Raw genomic sequence first — 22,027 nt, forward strand, 5'->3', positions numbered from 1 at the left:
GGGTGTTTCGGGTCGGAGGGTAAGGGTAATAGGGGACGTCCCGACGGTGCGCATCTCTCAGTCAATCGTATTTATTGAGCGCGTACTGTGCTGTGCTAAGAAGCTTTTGGGAGAGTACAACACAACAGACTTGGTAGACACATTCCCTGCCCACAGTGAGCTTTCGGTCTAGAGGGGGAGACAGCCGTTAATATAGATAAGCGTCTATCTGGCCAGAGTGCAACGCGTGCGATGCCCAAAGAAATGGTTCATTCATTCTTTCAGTCGTATATATTGAGCGCTTACTGTGTGCAGAGCAGTGTACTAAGTGCCTGGGAGAGTACGACGTAACAATAAACAGACACGTTCTGCCCGCAACATGTTTACAGTCTAAAGGTCGTGCTTGGGTACTGTGACGGCATTACCGTGAGCTACAAGCCCGGATGTTCCTTTGCATGGGACCGGCACATCAGAGACCAGCCCCCAACCCCGCCCCCCTACTCCCCCCACATGCGGGGACAACTGGGGAAGGGCCCCGGGCCAGCAACTGGAACCTGCCCTCGGAAAGGTACTTGGAGTTATTGGCCCTCTGAGAATTCCTGCACCTCCACAGGATGAGCCTTTTTTTCCTGGATAACCCTAATATTAATGTAGGGGAATCATTTTGTTAGGTAATATTGATAATTGTGGTATTTGTTAAGTGCTTACTATGTGCCAGGTACTGTACTAAGCGCTGGGGTGGATCCCGGCAAATGGGGTTGGACACAGTCCCTGCCCCGTGTGGGGCTCACAGTCTCAATCCCCATTTTACAGGTGAGGTAACTGAGGCTTCTGCCCTCCACCCATATTCTAAACTAAGCTCCACGAGGGCAGAGATCATGCCTGACAACTCTATTGTTCTGTATCAAGCGCTTAGGACAGTATTCCGCCCACAGTAAGCACTGACTAAATACCATCGATTAATTGATCGATCGACTCGTACCTCTCATTCAACACACACATTCTCTCTGCCATGAAAAGGAGGAGGACGAGGAAGAGAAAGAGGAGGAGGAGGGAAGGAGGAGGAGGAGGCGGCTGCCAAGTTATTTTCCTGCCAGTTTTGAGCCTTCCATTACGGCAGGCAACACAGACAGTGCCAGCCTCTGGATCCGTCCGTGAGATTGAGACCCCGGGCTTCTGTCCCACGGGCAAAGGAAAATCCCTTTCAACCAGCAAGAGGCGGGGATGATCTGACTCTTGCCGGTTAGAAATTTTGCTTCTCCACAGAGAGGGACCCGACCAGGCGCCTGGACAGGCATGTTGGAGCCTAGACCTTTCTGCTGGAACAGCCGCCTACCCAATCAATGGTATCTGTTAAGTGCTTAGGATGGGCCGAGCACCGGGGCAGGTACATGAGAATCAGATCACACACAGTCCCTTCTCCTGCACTGGGCTCACAGTCCGAGGAGAAGTGAGAACAGCCATCAGATCCCCATTCTACAGATGAGGAGACCGAGGTACAAGAGAAATGAAGCGACTTGGCCGAGGTCACACAGTAGTCAAGAAACAGAGCCGGGATTGGAACCCAGGTCTCCAGACTCCCACGTCCACTCGAGCGCTTTCCGCTTGGCCACGCTGCTTCCGCTTGCAACTCTGTGCGCATGTGACTTTGAACGAACCCCGTGGCTCATCTCTCCTTCTGGAACCAGCCCCCATTATACTTCTCAGTCAGTCATATTTATTCAGCGCTTACTGTGTGCAGAGCACTTTACTAAGCACTCGGGAGAGTACAATATTATAACAGACACATTCTCTGCCCACGACAAGCTTCCAGTCCAGCCGTGTCACATTTGGCATTTCCTCGCAGTCCGGCCGTGTGTCTGGGCAAACCAGTCCCGATCCCACAGTCCCGGTCTCATTTCCTCTCGGTCCAGCTGCAAGCTCTGGGCGAACCAGTCCCGGTCCCACTTCCTCTCACATTTCCTCTCGGTCCGGCCGCAAGCTCTGGGCAAACCAGTCCCGGTCCCCACAGTCCCGGTCCCATTTCCTCTCACATTTCCTCTCGGTCCGGCCGCAAGCTCTGGGCAAACCAGTCCCGGTCCCTTTGCCGCTCACATTTCCTCTCGGTCAGGCCGCGAGCTCTGGGCAAACCAGTCCCGGACACGTTTCCTATCAGTCCAGCCGTGCGTCCGGGCGAAACAGCCCCCATCACGTTTCCTCTCGATCTGACCGGGGTTCCAGAGGAACCGGCTCCGGTCGCGTTTCCCCTCAGTCCGGCTGCGGGGGGGTCCTGGTCATCACTCTCAGGGCTAGGTAGAAGGTGACTTCCTCGGGCAGGATACTACTTCATTTTGACTCCTCGGCTTTCCTCTCCTCCCATTTCCACCCCTTTCTTCTTTTCTGGGATTTCTGGCGGCGCTAATTCAGTTTGCTGTTTACAGATATGACTTTCTCGGGCCGGGGCCCAGCTTGACGGAATTTCTGTTTATTGTCGTTGTTTGGTATTGTTGTGTGCCAGATTCTGTTCGAAATGAGAACTCCACAGATGATGATTATGGGTAGAAAGGCGAATTTGGCTGTTAAGAGAGAGTGCTTGCCAGTTCTTTCTACTCGTGCTGAGAACTTTGTTTCCCTCCTTGGAAATCCACTGCTTCTCTCCCCTCCTTACCGGGCAGAAAAACAAACATTAGCCCACAGATGATTTGTCTTCCTTTTCTCCTCCTTGTTTCAGAAGAGAACATCCCATCCTTGAATCTAGCAGGACAAGTGCTGCTGATCTCCAGAGGCTAATGGCATTGACCCTCACAGAGGAGACTGACAAACTAGCAAGGTTAGCGAGGAATCACACTTAGCACAAAGCTTTTCACCACCGCAAAAGCCTGAGAAATATTGCCTAATGTTTTCAACACGCTGCGCAAGATAGGCAAAGAAATATAATCATCCCATCCCCCAGACAAGGAAATCAGGGCCCAGAAAGGTTAAGTGAGTTTCTCCCAGGGTCCCATCTTGCCTAGCCGGGGCCGTGTTGTGCGCATAGGTTGGTAGGCAACGCTACCTCCCCTGCACAGATAAAACCCCCCCGTGGCCTTTCCCATTGGTATTTTAAGATTAGCTTGGCCACTTTAAACCCAGCAGTGCCATCTATCACAGGGTCTCCGGCCCGTATAGGGGCCAAATTACCCCGAATGATAGGGGTTGGGGAAAGAGCCTCATGTTTGGGGCCAAATCTTGGAGAAATTTGGTGCCACAGATTTCATTTAAATAACATTAGCCTGATTCTACCAAGTGACTCAAGCTAGAAAATTCAGAGGGTTGGCGGACTGTTCTCTGCTCCTTTCAATTCTCCTTCTCCCTCCATAGCAACCTAAGTGGAGGAGAGAGGATAATTACAACACGCCGCTGGGAGCTGAGCACTAGCACTCGGTATACGCCGGGTGTCGATGGATGGATGGATGGATGGTCTTGCCCCAGTTCCCGCAGCAGGCCGGCGGCAGAGCCTGGACTCGGGCCAGGGTCCTCTGGCTTCCGGACCGGTATCCCGCCATCACGCCTCGCCACCCCGACCTCGTGCCGGGCAGCGCCTTCGCTCCAACTTTGACCCCGTCGGGGCCGACCGGGACGGAGGCAGCTCGGAGCCAGTGGTCAATCAATCCTATTTATTGAGCGCTTAGCTGTGTGCAGAGCAAGAACTTTAGCACAAGAACTTTACCGTCTGGAGGGGGAGACAGTTAAGGAGACATACATAAGTACTGTGGGGGCGGGGGTGAATAAAGGGAACAAATCAGGGCGTCGCAGAAGAGAGCGGGAGAAGAGGAAGTGAGGGCTTAGTCCAGGAAGGCTTTCAATAAAGCTTTGAAGCGGGGAGAATAATCGTCTGTCAGATATGGGGGAGGGGGACATTGCAGGCCAGAGGCAGGACGTAGCCAAGAGGTCGGCGGCAAGATAGACGAGATCAAGGTACAGTGTGTAGGTTGGCATCAGAGAAGTGAAGCGTGCGGCCTGGGTCGCGGTAGGAGAACGGCGAGGTGAAGTAGGAAGGGGCAAGGTGATTGACTGCTTTAAAGCCAATGGAAAGGAGTTTCTGTGCGACGAGGAGGTGGAAGGGCAACCACCGGAGATGCTTGGGGAGGTTCGTGGCGGCCGCAAGATGGATCTGGGCTCTGGCGAGCCGGAAGGTGACCGTACGGGAAGTGGGAGGGGAAGGATGGGAGCGGGGCCCTGGGAACCGGCAGAGAGCCCGGAGCCTGCCTGGGGGACCCGTGGGGTAGTGGGGGCCAAAGGGGTCACGGTCGGAGCCAGACCGAGCCCTCCGGAGACAGAGGAAGCCGCTCAAAAAGATGGAGAGGCCAGGTGGTGGAGATGGAGGGGAAGCCAGGGTTGAGGGGAAAGGGAGAAAGGAAGTAGAGGCGAGAGGAAGGAGAGGGTGAGGGTGATGAGAGGAAAGATGCGGGGGTCTGGGGAAGACAGGGAGGATCAAAGAGGAGATCGGAAAAAAAGAAGGCGGAAGAGGGAGTTGGGGCCGGTGGTCGGGTGGGGGGGTGCCAGGGGAAGGAGGCCGAGGAGGAGAACGAGCGAGGTGGGGAGTGAGGAAGCGATGGGGAGCAAGATGGGGGGGGGGGGGGTGAGGAAAGGGCTGAGAAATAGAAGCACAAGGGAAAAGAAAGAGCAGGATCCAGGAGGAAGAAAAGGAGGGAGGAAGAGAAGACGGGCATGGACAAGAGGAAATAGACTGAAAAATGGAGTGAGACAGAAAAGGACAGATGAAACCAAGTCCTGATTGAGGAGGAAAGGAGGAGAGAAAAGAAAGGGTGGGAAACACAAGGAGGTTGGAGGCCGAGAAAGATGAGGGGGACCGGGATAGAGGCGTGTGGAAGAAAAGATCTGCGACTTTCTCCTACATTAGTTAGCTAAAGAGTCAGAGGTGATTGCTACTACCACCCTTAATAGCAGTGCTTAGATTAGTCTACGTCCAGCCTCTTGGACCAATTTTAATCGCTCTTCTTCACCAATGAAGGTCACGACATGCTATGTTGGGAAGAACAGTTGCATTTCTAATCCCAGACTTTTGAAATGCATACCATCTCTTTGTTATATCGTACCCTCCCAAGTGCTTAGTACAGTGCCCTGCACACAGTAAGTGCTCAATAAATACATTTGAACGGATACAAGCCCCGGAAGGGCTCCGAGGGTCGGAAGGTGTGGTGAGACTCCTCCCATCTCAATGGGACGAGACTTGGGACAAGGTCCGGATCACCCGGATCCCCAGGCCCCCGGAGGCCGGAGCCTCGCGCCGGAGTCCACCGGATTCCCACGGGATCCCCAGCCCCTCAGATGCCGGAGTCTAGCATCAGATCCAACCGGATCCCCAGGCCCCGGAGGCCAGGGACTTCACTCCTCTAACACGGATTCGCTTTCATCTCACCGGCTCTGGATCCCTCCCTGCTGCCTGGAATTCCCACCCCCTACATACCAGAGGTCTCCCCATCTTCGAAGTCCTTCTGAAATCACATCTCCTCCAAGAAGCTCCCATCCCTGCCCTCCCCGCACACCTATTTTCTCACTCCCCTGTGCACTTCAAGCCAGACACTGAGAACAATAATAATAACAACAACAATGTTGATATTTGTTAACCCCTATGTGCAGAGCACTGTTTTAAGCGCTAGGGTAGATACAGGGTAATCAGGTTGTCCCACGTGGGGCTCACATTTTCCAGATGAGGTCACTGAGGCCCAGAGAAGTGAAGTGACTTGCCTACAGTCACACAGCTGACGAGTGGCAGAGCCGGGATTCGAACCCATGCCCTCTGACTCCCAAGCCCGGGCTCCTTCTCCTGAGCCACGATCTCTCTCCCTGCCAGGGGGCCCTGCTGTCCGTCAGCATTTCCCTGCCCCCCGACCAGATTGCCAGGTGGTATTTCGGGCCTCTCCACCTCTCAGCCCTGGGCCTGCAGCTCCCGGTCCTCCAGGGCAGCCCTGAGAGTTGGGCCGGCTTTTGGGGATTCCGGTTCTCCCCGTTGTGGGAGGCAGGCGTGACGGATGCCCCCCGTTATTTCCTGACTGGGGGAGAGCGGGAGGGTCACACCGATCTGTTTGGGGATCGGATAAGGTCACTGTGTTAAGCCAGATGGAGCTGAGTTTTAGTCTGGAACGATATGGATCCATCTGTTCTCATCACAAACGGTAGTTTTTGCATCTCTGCTCGGTCGGGTCAAGCTGTAAGCCCCGCCCTCGGGGTGCTCGGGGTTGTTTCCAGTATTAATGATAATGGTGCTATTTGTTAAGTGATTTCACTGTTCTAAGCACTGGGGTGGGTACAAGCAAATCGGGTTGGACACAGTCCCTGTCCCCCTTGGGGCTCACGGTCTTAATCCCAGAGAAGTGAAGTGACTTGCCCAAGGCCACACGGCAGACAAGTGGTGGACGTAGTTAAGCGTATAGGATGCGCAAGAGAACTGATTCAGTCAATCGTATTTATTGAGCACTTACTGTGTGCAGAACACTGTACTAAGCTTGGGAGAGGACAGTGTAACAGTAAACAGACACATTCAGACCCCGACCTTAGTCTACAGGGGTTCCCACTCTAAAAGATCAGAGGAGAGTAATCATAATAATAATAATAATAGTAAGCGCTTACCAATTGTACATTCCAAGCACTTAGTACAGTGCTCTGCACATAGTAAGCGCTCAGTACTATTGAAGGAATGAATCAATGAATGTGCCTAAGCACTGTTCTAAGCGCTGAGGTAGATACAAGGTTATCAGGTTGTCCCATGTGGCGCTTACAGTCTTAATCTCAATTCAGGTCCTTCGTACCCCTGGTGCCCAAGAACCATGGTGTGTTGATTCCACTGTGGGTGTTGGGGCAGACATCCCTTGCCCCCCTTCTAGACTGTGCGCCTGTCGTGGGCAGGGATCGTCTCTGTTGCTGAATTGTACTTTCCAAGCGCTTAGTATAGAGCTCCGTACACAGTAAGCGCACAATACATACGATCGAATGAATCCCCATTTTCCAGATGAGGTAACTGAGACACAGAGCAGTGAAGTGACTTGCCCAAAGTCACGCAGTTGACAAGTGGCGGAGCTGGGATTGGAACCCGCGATCTCCCAGAGGGGAGACTCACTAAGAAGGAGAGACACAATGGGGAAGGAGGAGGCAGCTTCCTGAGCATCAGCTGTAAGAACTGTTTATAAGCGCTTACTACGTGCCGAGCACTGTTCTAAGCGCTGGGGTAGATACAGGGTAATCAGGTCGTCCCACGTGAGGCTCACAGTTAATCCCCATTTTACAGATGAGGTCACTGAGGCCCAGAGAAGTGAAGTGACTTGCCCACAGTCACCCAGCTGACAAGGGGCAGAGCCGGAAGTCGAACCCATGACCTCCGACTCCCAAGCCCGGACTCTTTCCACTGAGCCACGACAAGTGCCGGAGCGGGGATTAGAACCCATGACCTCTGACTCTCAAGCCCGGGCTCTTTCCACTAAGCCGCGCTTGCTTCTCTCCCGCTCCGTCTCCAGGCGTGTCCCCCAAGCAAAAATCCCCGGAGAACCCTTGCCCGGCGGCCAGCTCATTCTGCTCCCTGGGCTCCCCTCGGGAAAAGGGAAGCCCACCCGAGGGTGCAGCTGCCCCTCCCATCTCTTTCCTAAGCCGTTAACTTTCTGTCTTCATTTCTGCAGGGGTCGGCCAAGAACAGCATGGCCCTGGGAGTCAGAGAGACCAGAGCTCTAATCCCGCCTCCGCCCCTTGTCTGTTAGGTGACCTTGGGCAAGTCACTTACCTTCTCTGTGTTTCGGTCATCTCATCTGTAAAATGGGGATCGAGACTCTAAACCCACTGTGGGACAGGGACTATGTCCACCGTGAGTAGCTCGTATCTAATCGAGTGCCTAGTACCGTGTCTGGCTTAAATACCTTTTTTTAATTTATTTTAAATCTAAAAGGGAAGGAGTGCAGGTATTTCGCCCCATTCTCCTGATGATGAAACAATGGATACATAAAGACTTGGCCAAGGTCACACAGTAGGCCACTGCTCCGTATTGGAAAATATCTGCGTGGGCAGTAAGGCCGGTGTTGGGGTGCAGGGAGCCGCTTTTCATTTTGATTGTGGGAGCCAACCTGGGAAGAGACTCGGAGGGGGCGAGGAAGAGGGAGGGAAGAGGACGCTCACCCCCTTCACCAAGCCGACTCTGGCAACTCCGACTGTCCGTCCCCATCGGGCTGAGGGTGCTCTGGAGGGGTGCCGGCCGCCGCTCCGGTTGGGGCGTTCGTTAATTCAACAATATCTATTGAGCACTTACTATGTGCAGAGCACTGTACTAAGCGCTTCGAATGTACAATTCGACAACAGAGAGAGACCATCCCTGCCCGATGACGGGCTCACAGTCTATGGCAGGTGGGTGCCAGCGGCCGGACCCCTCGTGTACGGAGAAGGGCAGATACCTTCGTTACCCTATTTATTTTATTTTGTTAATGAACTGTACATCGCCTTGATTCTATTTAATTGCCATTGTTTTTACGAGATGTTCTTCCCCTCGACTCTATTTATCGCCATCGTTCTCGTCTGTCCGTCTCCCCCGATTAGACCCTAGGCCCGTCAAACGGCAGGGACTGTCTCTATCTGTTGCCGACTTGTTCATTCCAAGCGCTTAGTACAGCGCTCTGCATATAGTAAGCGCTCAATAAATACTATTGAATGAACGAAAGATGCACCGGGCCGGCCCCGGCCGCCGCATCCCGGGCCGGGCAGAGGAGCTGGTGTGACGTGGCAGCCTTCCGGTGGGCGGGGTCGGCCTGCACCCCAAACTCGGCCTCCTGCTCCTCGGTTCTCTCCCTGCCCTTGCAACTGAAGCGCTAGGATTCTGTTCTTTCCGACTTGGGCGGGAGCAAGGCAGGGGAGAGGCGGTGGCGGCGCTGCCAGCGCCACCCTGGGGCACGGGAGCTGTGCCCATCCTGGGCCCGGCGGGCTTGGCTCCGTTCTCGCACCCGTGGCTGCCCGCTGTAAGGTGGGGGTGAGGGAGGGGAAGGGAGGGGCCAGCCGGGATGGGGGTGCGGCTAGAGGCCCGGCGCTCAGTGCCCGCGCGGGTCAAGGGAAAGCACCCTGAGCACGACCCAACTCGCCGAAGAACTCGGGATCCTCAGAAGGCGCTCGACACATACCACCGGTTGGGGAGAGAGACAGACGGACGTAAGCCTCCCTCCCTCCTCACTCCTCCACACGTCGGCCAACTTCAACTCTCCCGCCCCGATGACGGAACGCCTCACCTCTCTCCGGACGACGACCGACGGGAAGTGACGGCCCTCGCGTTCTACGTGGGGTTTAGAAGCCCGAAGGGTCGTTTTCACGGATTTCGGGTGCGTGGCCGTAAAGAACGATTCTTACGGGAACACGGTTTTTCATTTTTTATTGCTGTTAATTCAAGGAAAAAAGGTTGCATAAAATCCAATCTGTTCTAGAAATATAAGTGACCTTTCCAGTACATAACATTTCAAATATCAAAGTATATGGTAAACATACAAATAAAGAGAAGGTAACAGGTACCTCCTATTTACAGTACAGTATTTTAAATCATAAAATAAGCTCCATAAAGTACAACTGGCAGGTAATTCACAATGCAGGTCCATGTGGTGCTTATCAAAACCCTCACTTGAACAACTGAGCTGCAGCTTAGCAATTTATTTATTGTGGTCCAAAAATACCCAGATCAAATAAAATACTTTTAATCAAAATAATTTTCCTTTACTAAAACATTTTTTTCTTTTTAAATTAAAGCTTTCTTCTACCGCTCCCTCCCCCCCGCCCCCCCACCCCCTCCCCACCCGTCCCCCTCCCTCCTTCCCTCCAGGCCCGCCTCCCCCGCCCCTCCCCATTCCCACAAGAAACGTCCTCCAATGTACATCGGTGCGATAAATAGAAGCGCTCCCTATGAAGCATTAAAACCAAGCTTCTCTCTCTCTCTCTCTCTCTCTCTTCAAGTTTTACCTGTTGCTTAGTGATCTGTTAGGGCGGCCGAACTGAGACTGGACATTTAAGACCCTCAGCTGGAAACCAGCACTGCAGACGCACGTGCTCACGGACACACACCCGCAGAGACACACACACACCCGCAGAGACACACACCGACACACACACTCCTGACCAAAGGGCCGCCCGTCTGTGGTCCGGGCTGGGACCGAGGAATGTGGAGGCCCCGAGGGAGAGAGCCCGGGAGTGGCCCCATGCTGCTCAACGCAACGCGCTCAGTCGAAATACATGCCTTCCAGATAACCTCAGTGCACTTTTGGAAATCAAAAATCACCTGGAAGCAATTTAGTACATAGATTGGCTTAAAAAAAAAATTACAAAAAAAAAAATATATCATACAGCAGCAGTAAACTTAGTGACGTGACACTGACATGATCAATACCATCTCCACACACTCAGAGCTCAGCCTTTCACATTTATAATCACGCAGAGTGGTAAACGGTTAGAAAATGGTGACTTTGCTTCTTGACAGAAAGGTGACGGTACGAATACCTGACTCTTCCGTGGAAAACCAAGACCTCCGTTCAGATCGAAATAAACCTTTTACATTCTAAATACGATGTGACACTGTAATACTTTCTTCAGGGGGGAAAGGAAAAATTTTCAACTTAAGTAACGTGCCTGTCCTATCACGACGTGGGAGTAGAGACTAGCTTCGAAAATGAAAACTTGCCGTCAGCCTGCGTCACGAACGCACACACGCGCGCGCGCACAATCCACCACTCGCACCCGTCCGTTCACTCGACGTCCGGATCGACGGCTAAAAACGCAAACGGGAGTTAAAAGTTTTACGTTTTGTTAAAAGCTCTCCGTCTATCATAGAGACGCCTTTCAAAATCATTCGGTTTTAGCTTCCTCCCCTCTCTTCCGAGTCTTTTAATCGCTCTGGACGCACAAGTGCTGAACACACGTGTTAATAAAACCGGCTGTGCCACGCACACCAACACACGTACACACACTCACACACTCTCACACACTCTCTCTCTCTATTTTGAGTCTGATTTCCCCTCTCCCAGAAGGCTCGTGAGCACAGCGATTTAGCCGGTGAACCACCAGGACAGAACCGCCCTCGCTCACGCAGCCCAGTGGAACGTGGCTAAGGTGAACCCTGGAGAGGAGAAAAAAGCAGCAGTTAAGGGACAAGGGAGAAAGGGGGTGGGGGAGGAGAGCGTGGAGAAGGACCAGGTTTCTTCTTGAACCACGTGAGCGTTTCACCAGTGTTGTCAACGGTCACACGACATTTGAAAAGCTGTAGTAAACACGGCCCGCGCGGCAAGTCCTCGGCGGGAAAAGGCCGGCTTCGACGCTCCCCTTTCGGCCATTTGGCTGCGTGGGTGAGATACGTGTCTCGTACGGGCCCGTGGGAGAGCCGGGAGGCCGGGGGGCTCCAGACCGTTCTTCTTGGGGTTTGGAACATCGGTGCAAGAGAAATGAAAACTCCCAACTGCATAGAAATCCGGGGAAGTGTCTTGGCGAGCAAAGGTCTCCCCTTCCCAGCGACCCCACCACCGCCACCGGCACCGCCGCTTCAGTGAGCTGGGTGGCCAAGGTTTTGCTCGTTCAGTCCGCAGAATCCAACGGATCATTGGAGGGGGGAGGGGGAGGTGCGTATCTCAGTCTGTAAGTGCCTGAAAGGGGAAAGACAGAACCGCTCAGTCACCGCTCACAGGTCAACGGACCCATGGCGCGGCACTCCGCCACGGCGCCCGGACCCGCGGGCCGGAAGGCACTCTCTCCGGCGCTAACGGGTAGGGGCCGAGGGACCATCTTAACCGAGTCCCCGGGGGCGGTCGAGTTTGTGCTTTGAGTCCAACCTGAAATCAGATCCAACTTCCTCCAGAAAAAGGCTACACGAGACCAAAGTCAGGATCCCGGTCTCTCCCATTTGGATTTGGCAAAGCGACACGGGCAATCCGGGTGGGGGGTGGGAGGGAGAAAGGGGGGAGAGGAGGAGATAGGTGGGAGGAGGAAATGGAGGACAGAAGAGAAGGAGAAACGGAGGAGAGGAGGGAATGGGAGAGAGGAGGAGAGGGGAGACTGGGGGACAGGAGGAGAGGGGAGACTGGGGGACAGGAGGAGAGGGGAGACTGGGGGACAGGAGGAGAGGAGGAGAGGGAGAGGATAGGGAAGAGGAGGAGAGAAGGGAGAATGGGGAAGAGGAGGAAAGAGGGAGAGAGCAGGGTGGGAGAAGAGGAGGCGGCGGCACAGTGACGGTGTGGGCCCCGCTCAGGAGAGTCAGGCTACCGGGCCTTTCTCAAACCCCGTCCCCGATGGCCGAGCCCTCGGCCGGCGAGCGGGGACGGGGCCGACGCCTCGGCGCTCCGGCCACGGCCGGCCGTGAAGGGGAAGGAGCGCCGCCTCTGAATAGCTGCCGCCCAACGGCCAGTCTCGGACGGAAGGACGGCCGGCCGACCCGCTTAGTTCTGAAAATCCCGCTTAGTTCTGAAGTCGACGTCCCTCTTCCCGCGTTGCGGTGTAAACGCCGGAAAGCGGAGCGAGCGGGAGGCCACACGTGGCGAGCTACCAGCCCTCGGGACCGGGCCTCCATGCCGACCCTATCGTCCGTTCGCCCGGCCCGAGGCACGCCCCCTCCGCCCCCCACACCTGGCGGCTCACTCCCGGCTAGGCCCCCGACCCCACCCTGCCCTCCCCGCTCCCCGCCGCCTCCCCGCTCCCCGGCCCCGGGGTCGGCCCGGCGGGACCGGTGCCCGAGGGAGGGAGGGAAGGAGGGACGGAGGGAGCGGTCCCGTCAAAAACAAGTCCTCTGGGAGTGATCGCGATTACCTTGCTGACCGGCCTCCAGGGAAGACTGCTTACAGTCGTTGGCGTAATGTCCGCTCACGCCACAATTGTAACACGACACGTTCCCGTTCTTCTTGGGGCCCGATCCGTTTGCGCTGGCCACGACCCCGGGCGGCGGGTAGAGGGAATAGAACCTCCCGAACCCGGCCACCTGCTGCATCCCGTAGCTGGCTTGGCTCCCCATGACCGGGTCGTGCATCAGCCCGTTGGCGTACGGAGTCTGAGGCAGGAAGAAGGGGAGGGGGGTCCCGTTGCTCTGATGTGCTTGGTTGAGGTAGCTCCCATTGCAGAGGGACGGCAGGGGGAAGAACGACGGGACGCGGTACATGGGTCCGGGCAGGGGGTTGGGGTAGAAGTAGCCGTTGAGCGGGAGGTTGGCGCCGGCCCCGCAGCCGCACCGGCGCCCGCACGACCCGCAGGGCCCCGCCCCCATGGGCTGCGCCGGCAGCAGGGCGCCGTTGGCGCTCGCGGTGCCCACCGCGCTCAGGTAGGGCCCGCTGTCGCTCTGCGCGGTGCTGTGCGTCAGGGCCGGGCTCGGGCTGGGGGCCGGGCCGGGGGTGTGGGTCGGGACCGCCGGGGGCACCGCCGCCTGGACCGGCCCCCCCAGCCCCGCGGCCGGCTGCGGGGGGGAGGGCGCGGCCGCCAGGGGCGAGCCCGGCAGGCCGTAGGAAGAGGCCGGCGGCGGCTGGGGGGCGGCCGCCAGCCCGGCCGCCGGAAGAACCACCTTCAGGTTGGCCGGCTGAGGGAGGACCCCCGGGCTCCCCTCGGCCGGGAGGGGCGCCGTGGGGGGCGGGGCTCCCCCCTGGGGGACGGGCTTCCTCACGGGGTCGGGGGTGGCCACCGGAGACCCCGGAAAGCTCAGGCTCCCCGGGCTGGGGACGGGGATGGGGACGAAGGCAGTGCTCGGTGATCCGACGCTCGGGTTCCTGGGGGGCTGCTGTTGCGGCGGGGGCGCGGGGCAGCCCTCGCCAGACCCCTGCAGGGGGGCCAGTTTCAGCCGCTGCATGGCCAGGGGCAGGGCCGGGCTGCCCGGCGGGACGGTGGGCGGGAGGAACGGCGACGGCAGGGGCAGGGGCAGGGGGGCGGCGGCCTGCAGCTCCGGGTGCCTCTCCGCCTCGCCCGCGGAGGAGGCCGGCCCCGGGACCCCGGCCGGGGCGGGGTGCGCCGCCGCCTCTCTGGGCGCCGACACGGGCAGCGGGCCGCCGGCCGGGACCTCCGGGGCCCTGCCCTCCGCCGGCCTGGCGGGTGCCGCCGCCTCGGGCTTCTGGGCGCCGTCGTGCACCACACAGTGTAAGGCAGGCAAGTAGGAAACGTGTTGGTACTTGGGGGCGTCCAGGGGGTCTTCTGGGAGGCTCCCGTTCTCGCTCCCGAGGGAGGGCGGCGGAGCAGGCGGCTCGCCGACGACGGCGGCGGGGCCGTAACCCGTAAACCTGGTGGTGTTGGGGTTCCCTGAATCCTCGGAATTGCTGTCTGTATCTGCGGGAGGCAAAAGGCGACAGATTACAACGCGGACACCACCGGCCCCCCTCGTTCGGACCCGGACAGAAACCAGGACGCGTCCCAACGGAGGAAGACGAGCCGGGGCGTCCTTTCCGTCTCCGGAGAGCTTTTCGGAGAGCGGAAGGCCACCGGCCGGTCCTGGGGGAGGGAGACGGAGGCTGGGGGTGGCGGGGGCAGGGGGGATGAAGACGACGCCTCACCGCCGACCCGGGGGGCAGCGGGCGGGACCGAACGGCCCCCGGAGAGTCGGCTCCGCGACTCGGTTTCCGAGATGGGGAAGCAGAATTAAAAGGAGGCCCGGCCCCCTCCGTCCCGCCGGAAGGACGACGGGACCCTCCCCGGTGACTGCTGCTGCCCCGAGAGACCCTGGCACCGTCTACCCCGAGACCAACAGCCGCGCCCCAGAACGAACCACTCACGTGGGGGTTCTGGGGTGTCCTAGCCGAGTCCGAACGTGCCGGGTTCAGGCACGGAGGTGTGCAGCGCCTCGTGCGCCCCCTTCCCGTCCCCTCTCTTCCCCTCCCTCACTTCAGGCAGCACGGCAGGAACGGCCCCGGTAGAGCACAGGCCCACTCCCGTTTGGGTTACATCGCCTGTCAAGCAGGCCGAACACATGCCACGTTAAACCCTCCCACCCATCCCGCCGCTGCTCCAACTGGTAAGAGGTGAGCAGGAGAGAGGGCAGCTCCACGGATACCAGGGACGTGCCCGGACACGCCGCCGGGTGGCCACCAGGCACCAACGGGCTTGGCTGGTCGTCTTGCAGAGCTCTACGTAGTACCTCTTGGTGTGCCTCCCAGTTTACTACCACCACCATCTCCATCAGTATTTAGTGAGCGCTTAACTGCACGCACAGCACTCTACTAAGCACTTGGGAGAGTACAATATAACAGAGTCGGTAGACACACTCTCTGCCCACAACGAGCTTACAGTCTTACGGGGATCTATCGACTCTGTCGCACTGTTCTTTCCCAAATGCTTAATACAGTGCTCTGCACAAAGTACGCACTCAGTAAATACCACTGATTGATAATACCATAAAAAAGGTACCACTGCTCGATCAAGGTGAGTGACGGAGAACAAGGGAGCAGGTTCCCTTGCGTATTTTTGCTCACAAATTTGGCAAGAACGTGGTAGCTATGACTATTCTTGGCCATACAGAAGGGGTGCAGAGGTTACAAACGATGCCAGAGTACAAGCAGGGGAAGGGTCAAAAAGGATTACAAACTCTCCATCACCCAGCCGGTACCGCCGCCTCCAAATACCCGTTCTGCTGTACTAAGGCACCCTGCCTCCGTGCTGTGCTCTGGGGAAGAGGCTTTCGATTTACACTCGGCGTCCCTCCCTGATGGAGAAACCGTTAGAGCAGGACGGTCCTTTAGGCTCCATCCACTTCAGGAGGTGCGACCTACTTGCTCGTGACTATTTTAAGGCCAGGGCCGGGGGGGTTAGTTTAGGACAATGAAACCGTTCCAGAACGATGGGGATGGATTTCGCGAAGTGGAGTTCCCCGTTCTCGCCTATCCCGCCGTCGACCCCTGGGCCACGTCCTCTCGCGGTCCTGGAATGCCCTCCCTCCTCACCTCCGCCAAACTAATTCTCTTCCCCTCTTCAAAACCCTACTTAGAGCTCACCTCCTCCAAGAGGCCTTCCCACACTGAGCTCCCCCCATTTCCCTCTGCTCCCCCTCTACCCCCCCTTCACCTCCCCTCAGCTAAGCCCTCTTTTCCCACTTTCCCTCTGCTCCTCCCCCCTCCCTCCCCCTCCCCTCAGCACTGTACTCGTCCGCTCAACTGTATATATTTTCATTACCCTATTTATTTTGTTAATGAGAGGTACATCACCTTGATTCTATTATTTTGTTAATGAGATGTACAGCACCTTGATTCTATTTATTTGCTATTAATTTGTTATTGTTTTGTTCCCATTATTGTTGGGGAAGCAGCGTGGCTCAGTGGAAAGAGCCTGAGCTTCGGAGTCAGAGGTCATGGGTTTGACTCCCAGTTCTGCCACTTGTGAGCTGTGTGACTGTGGGCAAGTCACTTAACTTCTCTGTGCCTCAGTTACCTCATCTGTAAAATGGGGATTAACTGTGAGCCTCACGTGGGACAACCTGATGTGACCCTGTATCTCCCCCAGCGCTTAGGACAGTGCTCTGCACATAGTAAGCACTTAACAAATAGCAACATTATTATTATTATTATTTTAATGAGATGTTCATCCCCTTGATTCTATTTATTGCTATTGTTATTGTCTGTCTGTCCCCCCGATTAGACTGTGAGCCCGTCAAAGGGCAGGGACTGTCTCTTTCTGTTACCAATTTGTACATTCCAAGCGCTTAGGACAGTGCTCTGCACATAGTAGGTGCTCAATAAATACTTTTGAATGAATGAATGAATGAAATCTTGTCAGCAGCAGTTGCTGTCAGACTGCCCTTACTTGATCCAAATGCCAAGATTTGGAGAAAGTTCACATTAGAAAAAAGTAATATCCCTGTTCTCATGTCAAAGCAGCATTTGTCAAAATGAAAGCATGCACGTGCACATTCTCATTCTCATTCTCTCTCTCTCTCTCCACAAAGCCAACCTCTGTCTTTGTCTTCTTCACTTTCAAAGCTTTCCCTCCCATCATGCCGTGGGCTGGAAGGAGAACTGTAACTCTCGGAAGAGGTCTCCCCACACGTGTCCCGTCCAGATCCAATGTCCAAACTCGGATCTAAAAGGAAGAACAGCCTCTTTATTTGGAATCACACAAAGTGGTTTTCTGACAAGTATCTGAGTTCTACCTTGACTGCAAATTATTATCATCTGTACTCTCGGCCCACACTCTTATTTACGCCCATAGCACCTTTCAACAATACTGATGTAAATCCCCTCCAAAACTATCTAACCCAAATTCAATTACAAATTGTTTCCAATGTTATTAGACCTCAGGCGCACCCACTCCCTTCCTGTACTTAATATACTTAAATGATATTATACCTATATATTAGAAAGGACAAGTTTACTATATCCATATATACACATACACACGGGGGGACGGGGGGACGGGTGTGTGTGTGTGTGTGTGTGTGTGTGTGTGTGTGTGTGTGTGTGTTAGTATAATACACTAACATATAGTTAGCTCATCCTCCAGACTGTAAGTTCGTCATGGGCAGGGAACATGTCTACCAACACGGTTATATTGCACTCTCCCAAGCACTTAATAAAGTGCGCGACATGTCAGCACTCAATAAATATGATTATTTGATAGATACAGCACTTAGTGTATCTCACACACACACACACACACACAAATAGTTCTATATAAACATTCTACTATACAAATAGTTGTCCTTTGAATTAGTTACAGCACCTGTTTAGTGCTTACTATGTGTCAAGCTTTGTTATAAGCACAGGGGTAGATTCAAGTTTATTAGGTTAGACAGTCCATAACCCGCCTAGGACTCACAGTCTAAGTAGGAGGGAGAACGGGCATTGAATCCCCTTTTTACAACTGAGAAAACTGAGGCACAGAGAAGTAAAGTGATTTGCCCAAGGTTAGGCGGCAGGCAAGTGGCAGAGCCGAGATCAGAGCCTGGGTCCTTCTGACTCAGAGTCGTGCCTCCGCTGCTAGGCCACACTGCTTTCCTTTGTCTTTAAGGAAGACAACCCTGATGGTGAAGTTCTAAACAGGGAAGACTGGGGCTGTGGAAGCAGTTTCCGGCTCTCAGTCCTTCAGGACACACATGCCTCTGGTTCTCTGAAGCTCCTACTTGTAAATTAACAGAGCATCAGGAGCCACCGCTGGCTTGAGAGAGAGGGGCAATCAAAGGTGGTGGTGGCCCAAACCACTCGGGGCCAGTCCGGAGCTCATCCCCAGCCAGGAGATATCCATGGGTGGTTCTCCATTTCAGTGGAATTCTTTCATTTCAAGAGGAGCACTAGCACTGTGCAAACATATCTGAGAAACCCAATATGGGAACGAGAATCTGACGGATAGATGCCTCAGCCGACGAAGAGGTGGAAATTCAAAGTTAGCACAACACTAAACTCTCCTCACACTCCAACGAATACGACGAGTGACACGTAGACAAAAGATAAAACAATTAAAACCTAGCATTACAAGTGGCAAGGAGAGCAGGGCCAGGTAAGCCACGAAGGAGAAATATGCACCCGACTATCTATTTGGGAAGACTGAGGAGAGCCGGCTCTCAGGAAAAACGACTCCGAATTCTGGAGGAAGATATCTTCAGGAGTTAAAGTAAGGCTTCTGTAAGAACTCCTTCAATGAGCTGGATGAAATATCTCTATTTTACCCCAAGGTGTGAATCTTCTAAGGCAAAAAAAGATGGAGTTGTGCTACTCTTCAGGTATGCATCTGTTAGAAAAGCAGCTGGGTAAAGGCATCACTGGGCAGCCTAAGTGAAGCAGCGGAGGCACAATTACACGCTTCACGGAACAGAGAGCAGTGTTTGAGGAAAATCTGTCCGAGACCTTATTTGAAGGCACTGCTGATTTAAAATGGAATCACTCAAAGTTGTAGACACACTCCCTGTGGGGATGCATTTGATTTGGCATGTGGAACACAGAGCATGATAATTCACTCTTTCGCTCAGATCGAGCATCAGAAGCAATCACCTGCAAAAAGTAGCCCCATTTTCAAGTAACATCATCTGTAAAATGATGGCAGGACTTTAATCAAGGGCTAAATCCCGACGAGTGCTTTAGGAACCTAAGGAAAAAGCTCCCAAATCCACTTTACCCCGTCCCGCTTTCGGGAAAGGTGACCGGTGGTAACAGCAGGTCTGGGAACGTGGGGGTAGCTAGAGACCAAAAACGACTGGTAGATCTGGCACCTGAATTATAGAAGACTAGATAGGAGACTAGAAATTAGACCCTAGGCCATTTGCTTTCAGGCTCTGATGCATCATTCGGCTTAAGTGATAACTCTAACACTTTTAGGAAAAAAGGGAGGGGTAGAGGCTGCGAAGCGGAATGGACTGGTCGAACTACCAGTTCAGATCACTAATTTATAAGTCCACTCCTTGACTGCTATAACACTGTTTTCACTAGTGGACTATCACTCTGCCCCAGTTGAGGTCAATGACTCCGGTCGTTGCAGCTAAGGCATGATGGTACATGATGCACTTCTGGCTCTCTGTGGGGAGAACTGTTGCACCACAGGTATTTCGAGGTAGGGCAGATTGGGCCGAGCGGGGTTCGAGAGGCCAGTGCATCCACCGTCTAGAATTCAGCACTGGTCAGCTGGGCTCTTACACAGTCCCTGAGAGTTGAATTCAGACACCTCTTTGGAAAAACAAAGATCCAGTACTAGACAAGACCACGGGCAATCCAACCCAGGTGCTTTCCTGGTTGGCAGTCACAGAGACCTTCGTGATCAACTGCCTGCAAAGCCTCCGACGGGATGGCACCTAAACGAACCACAGCAGAGGGCTCACTGTGGCTGGAGGCAGGCAGGAACGCTGTTGGTTCCATAAAAGCTGAAGGGTTTGAGAAGGAGGAGGAGAAATAACACATTTCTGACTAAGAGTACAAGCTGCAGGAACCCGAGGACCTCCTTCCCTCCCCATGAAGAGCCCAGGACAAGTTTCAGCTCCCGGCTCGGCAGTTGAGCAGTAGAGACCCCTGAAGCGGGCACGAGGGGAGAGACAGAAAGGTGGAGAATAATGACAGTTTGGAGATCTCCTGCAATCTCAAGTTGCTCATAGTTAACACTGTTTCATCATGCTTCAAGCGTATCCTAAAACAGCCTTTAAAATTCACTGTCAGACCATTGCTCATTTTTCCGTTAGACTTCAGTTTGGAAAGAAGGCTGGTGCAGCCGTAAGCCCGGGGGCCAAACACGTATGGAGCCCAAAGCATTTCGGAAAATCCCTTGTCACTCCTGAGGAGATCGTGAGGCCTCCTTGGGAGCTCCAAGACTTGACACCGGGCCCCCTTCAGAGCCAGCTCGCATAGCTCCTGAAACCGGCCGCCAAAGATTTTACCAAGAGTGACTACTTGGGGTAGTCGGGCCCATTGCATTAGGCAAGGAAAGGAATGCAATGTCACCATTCCCAAATCCCAGGCAGCCCCTTACAGAAAAATCAAATGACACAAGATGGAGTGCCGAGGTACTGGGAAACCTTCAAAATCGGAGATGGCGGCAGCCCACCGGGAACGGAACAAATATCTCCTGGCCATTTTGTCCCCACTCGAGTGGAAAACACGGGAGAGAACCACGATTCTGACACGGTAAGCAGGCAAGACTGGTGGGCCAGAAAGCCTTTTACGACTTTAAGAATTCCCAGGCCTTCCTGAAGCCCCAGCTCTGTGCTAAGCAAAAGTTTCCTTCAACAGGCCAGGGCAACTAACTGGGACCACCTGGTGAGCTCAGAGGCCCCAGGGCTGTGATCTCCATCTCCAGGCAGGGGAAGCACTGGCCACTACTCTCCTTCCTCTCACTCAGAAGCATCATGTGTGGAAGGGGACCCCCCCGCCCCCCAACAGAAGGTGGAGTTGCCTGCCAGGGAGGAGTTTGGACAGGCAGGCAGGCAAGTAAGCTTGTAGACTGGATTTAAACTACTGAAATTGGTCTTCTTGTATTTAAACACTGATCTCCGAAGAAAGGGAATAATGAACCCTGGGTTGTATTGCAGCTACAGAGAACGATTCCCTGGGTGACTTCTGACACGCCCACATCCTGTTCCTTTCTCACAGCTCTAAGCGAGTGCCGGGCCTGCGGACTCTTATTTCCCACCGGGCACAGGGGCAAGACGGAGGGATCAGGGGGCGGGCGTGGGGGGGAATCTTACCTTTCATCGAACCAGTTCGGACATGCTGGGATGTGGCAACTCGAATACCGTTAGTTCGACTGCTCAATCTGCTGTCAATTTTCTTAATTTTATCCCTAAATGAATAGAGTTTGCACGAGTCACAATTTTTGTATCGAGGGCCTTGACCAAACACATCCAAAGTACCTTGACTGTCCAGGGAAAATCTTGTTTATTGAGAAGTCTTCGGTTCCGGTGACTATAGTAAAACCCCTCAGATCTGGGGCCCTGCCACTCAGAATTGATCATTGAGACTGAATCCATTGAACAATACTCTACGGAAGGAGAGGTCTGTAAAAATCGCCCGGACCAGATGGCGGCTCCAGGGACGGGGCCAGAAGCCCCACCCAAGCCCAGTGGAAGGGTTGGGATGAACTGGCGGTGGGGACACGACTGAAGAACGAAGCAGTGAGGAGAGGTGGGGGAGAAAGGGTCAGAGTCCAACGGGACTTGGCCAACTTCTCTACGGAGGGGCAGACAGAGGGAAGGAAAGGGAATGGCTAGAACAGAGGACAAGCAAGGGAACCCCTGGATAAGGAGAGGGCCCAAACTCTTCTCCCTCTCCCGGCTCTCCGGTCCCTCTGAACCCAAACTACTCTCTGCCCCCATCCCCAGACAATCAGAGGCTCCCCTGCAGCCAGCACCCCCATTTTGAGAGATACTTTTTCCTTCCCAGATGGGCGTCCGGGGCGAAGTTCACACCGACAGACCCTCAGTGCCGCTCTGTACCACCCTCGCCCTCGGTGTGCGCCCAAGGCAAGACGGAGGCCACCCAGGGATTCAAACCGCACCCTACGATCCAAACTTTTCACTAGGTCTGACGGGTCTTCACCCCTTCTATTCTGAACTGAAGAGGCATGTGTTACGGAACATTTATATGCCCTCTATCACCCAGCCCTCTTAATGATACGTCTAGGCTTTGAAATTAAAGCTCAA

The 22,027-nt window shown here is 54.6% G+C and overlaps 1 protein-coding gene across 1 annotated transcript in view; it reads right to left on the reverse strand.

Moving 5' to 3' along the window:
• Positions 1 to 9,806: 9,806 nt before the first annotated feature.
• ZCCHC2 (zinc finger CCHC-type containing 2) overlaps positions 9,807 to 22,027 on the reverse strand; it is a 41,651-nt gene continuing 29,430 nt past the window's right edge. The window contains exons 11-14 of the mRNA XM_029053596.1: positions 21,074 to 21,168; positions 16,864 to 16,992; positions 12,760 to 14,253; positions 9,807 to 11,603 (exon numbers count right to left, since the gene is read on the reverse strand). Of these exons, the coding sequence (XP_028909429.1) occupies positions 11,536 to 11,603; positions 12,760 to 14,253; positions 16,864 to 16,992; positions 21,074 to 21,168 (1,786 nt within the window). The 3' untranslated portion in view covers positions 9,807 to 11,535. The remainder of the gene's footprint in view (positions 11,604 to 12,759; positions 14,254 to 16,863; positions 16,993 to 21,073; positions 21,169 to 22,027) is intronic.

Source organism: Ornithorhynchus anatinus, chromosome X3 (genome assembly GCF_004115215.2).
Source record: "Ornithorhynchus anatinus isolate Pmale09 chromosome X3, mOrnAna1.pri.v4, whole genome shotgun sequence".
NCBI lineage: Eukaryota > Metazoa > Chordata > Mammalia > Monotremata > Ornithorhynchidae > Ornithorhynchus > Ornithorhynchus anatinus.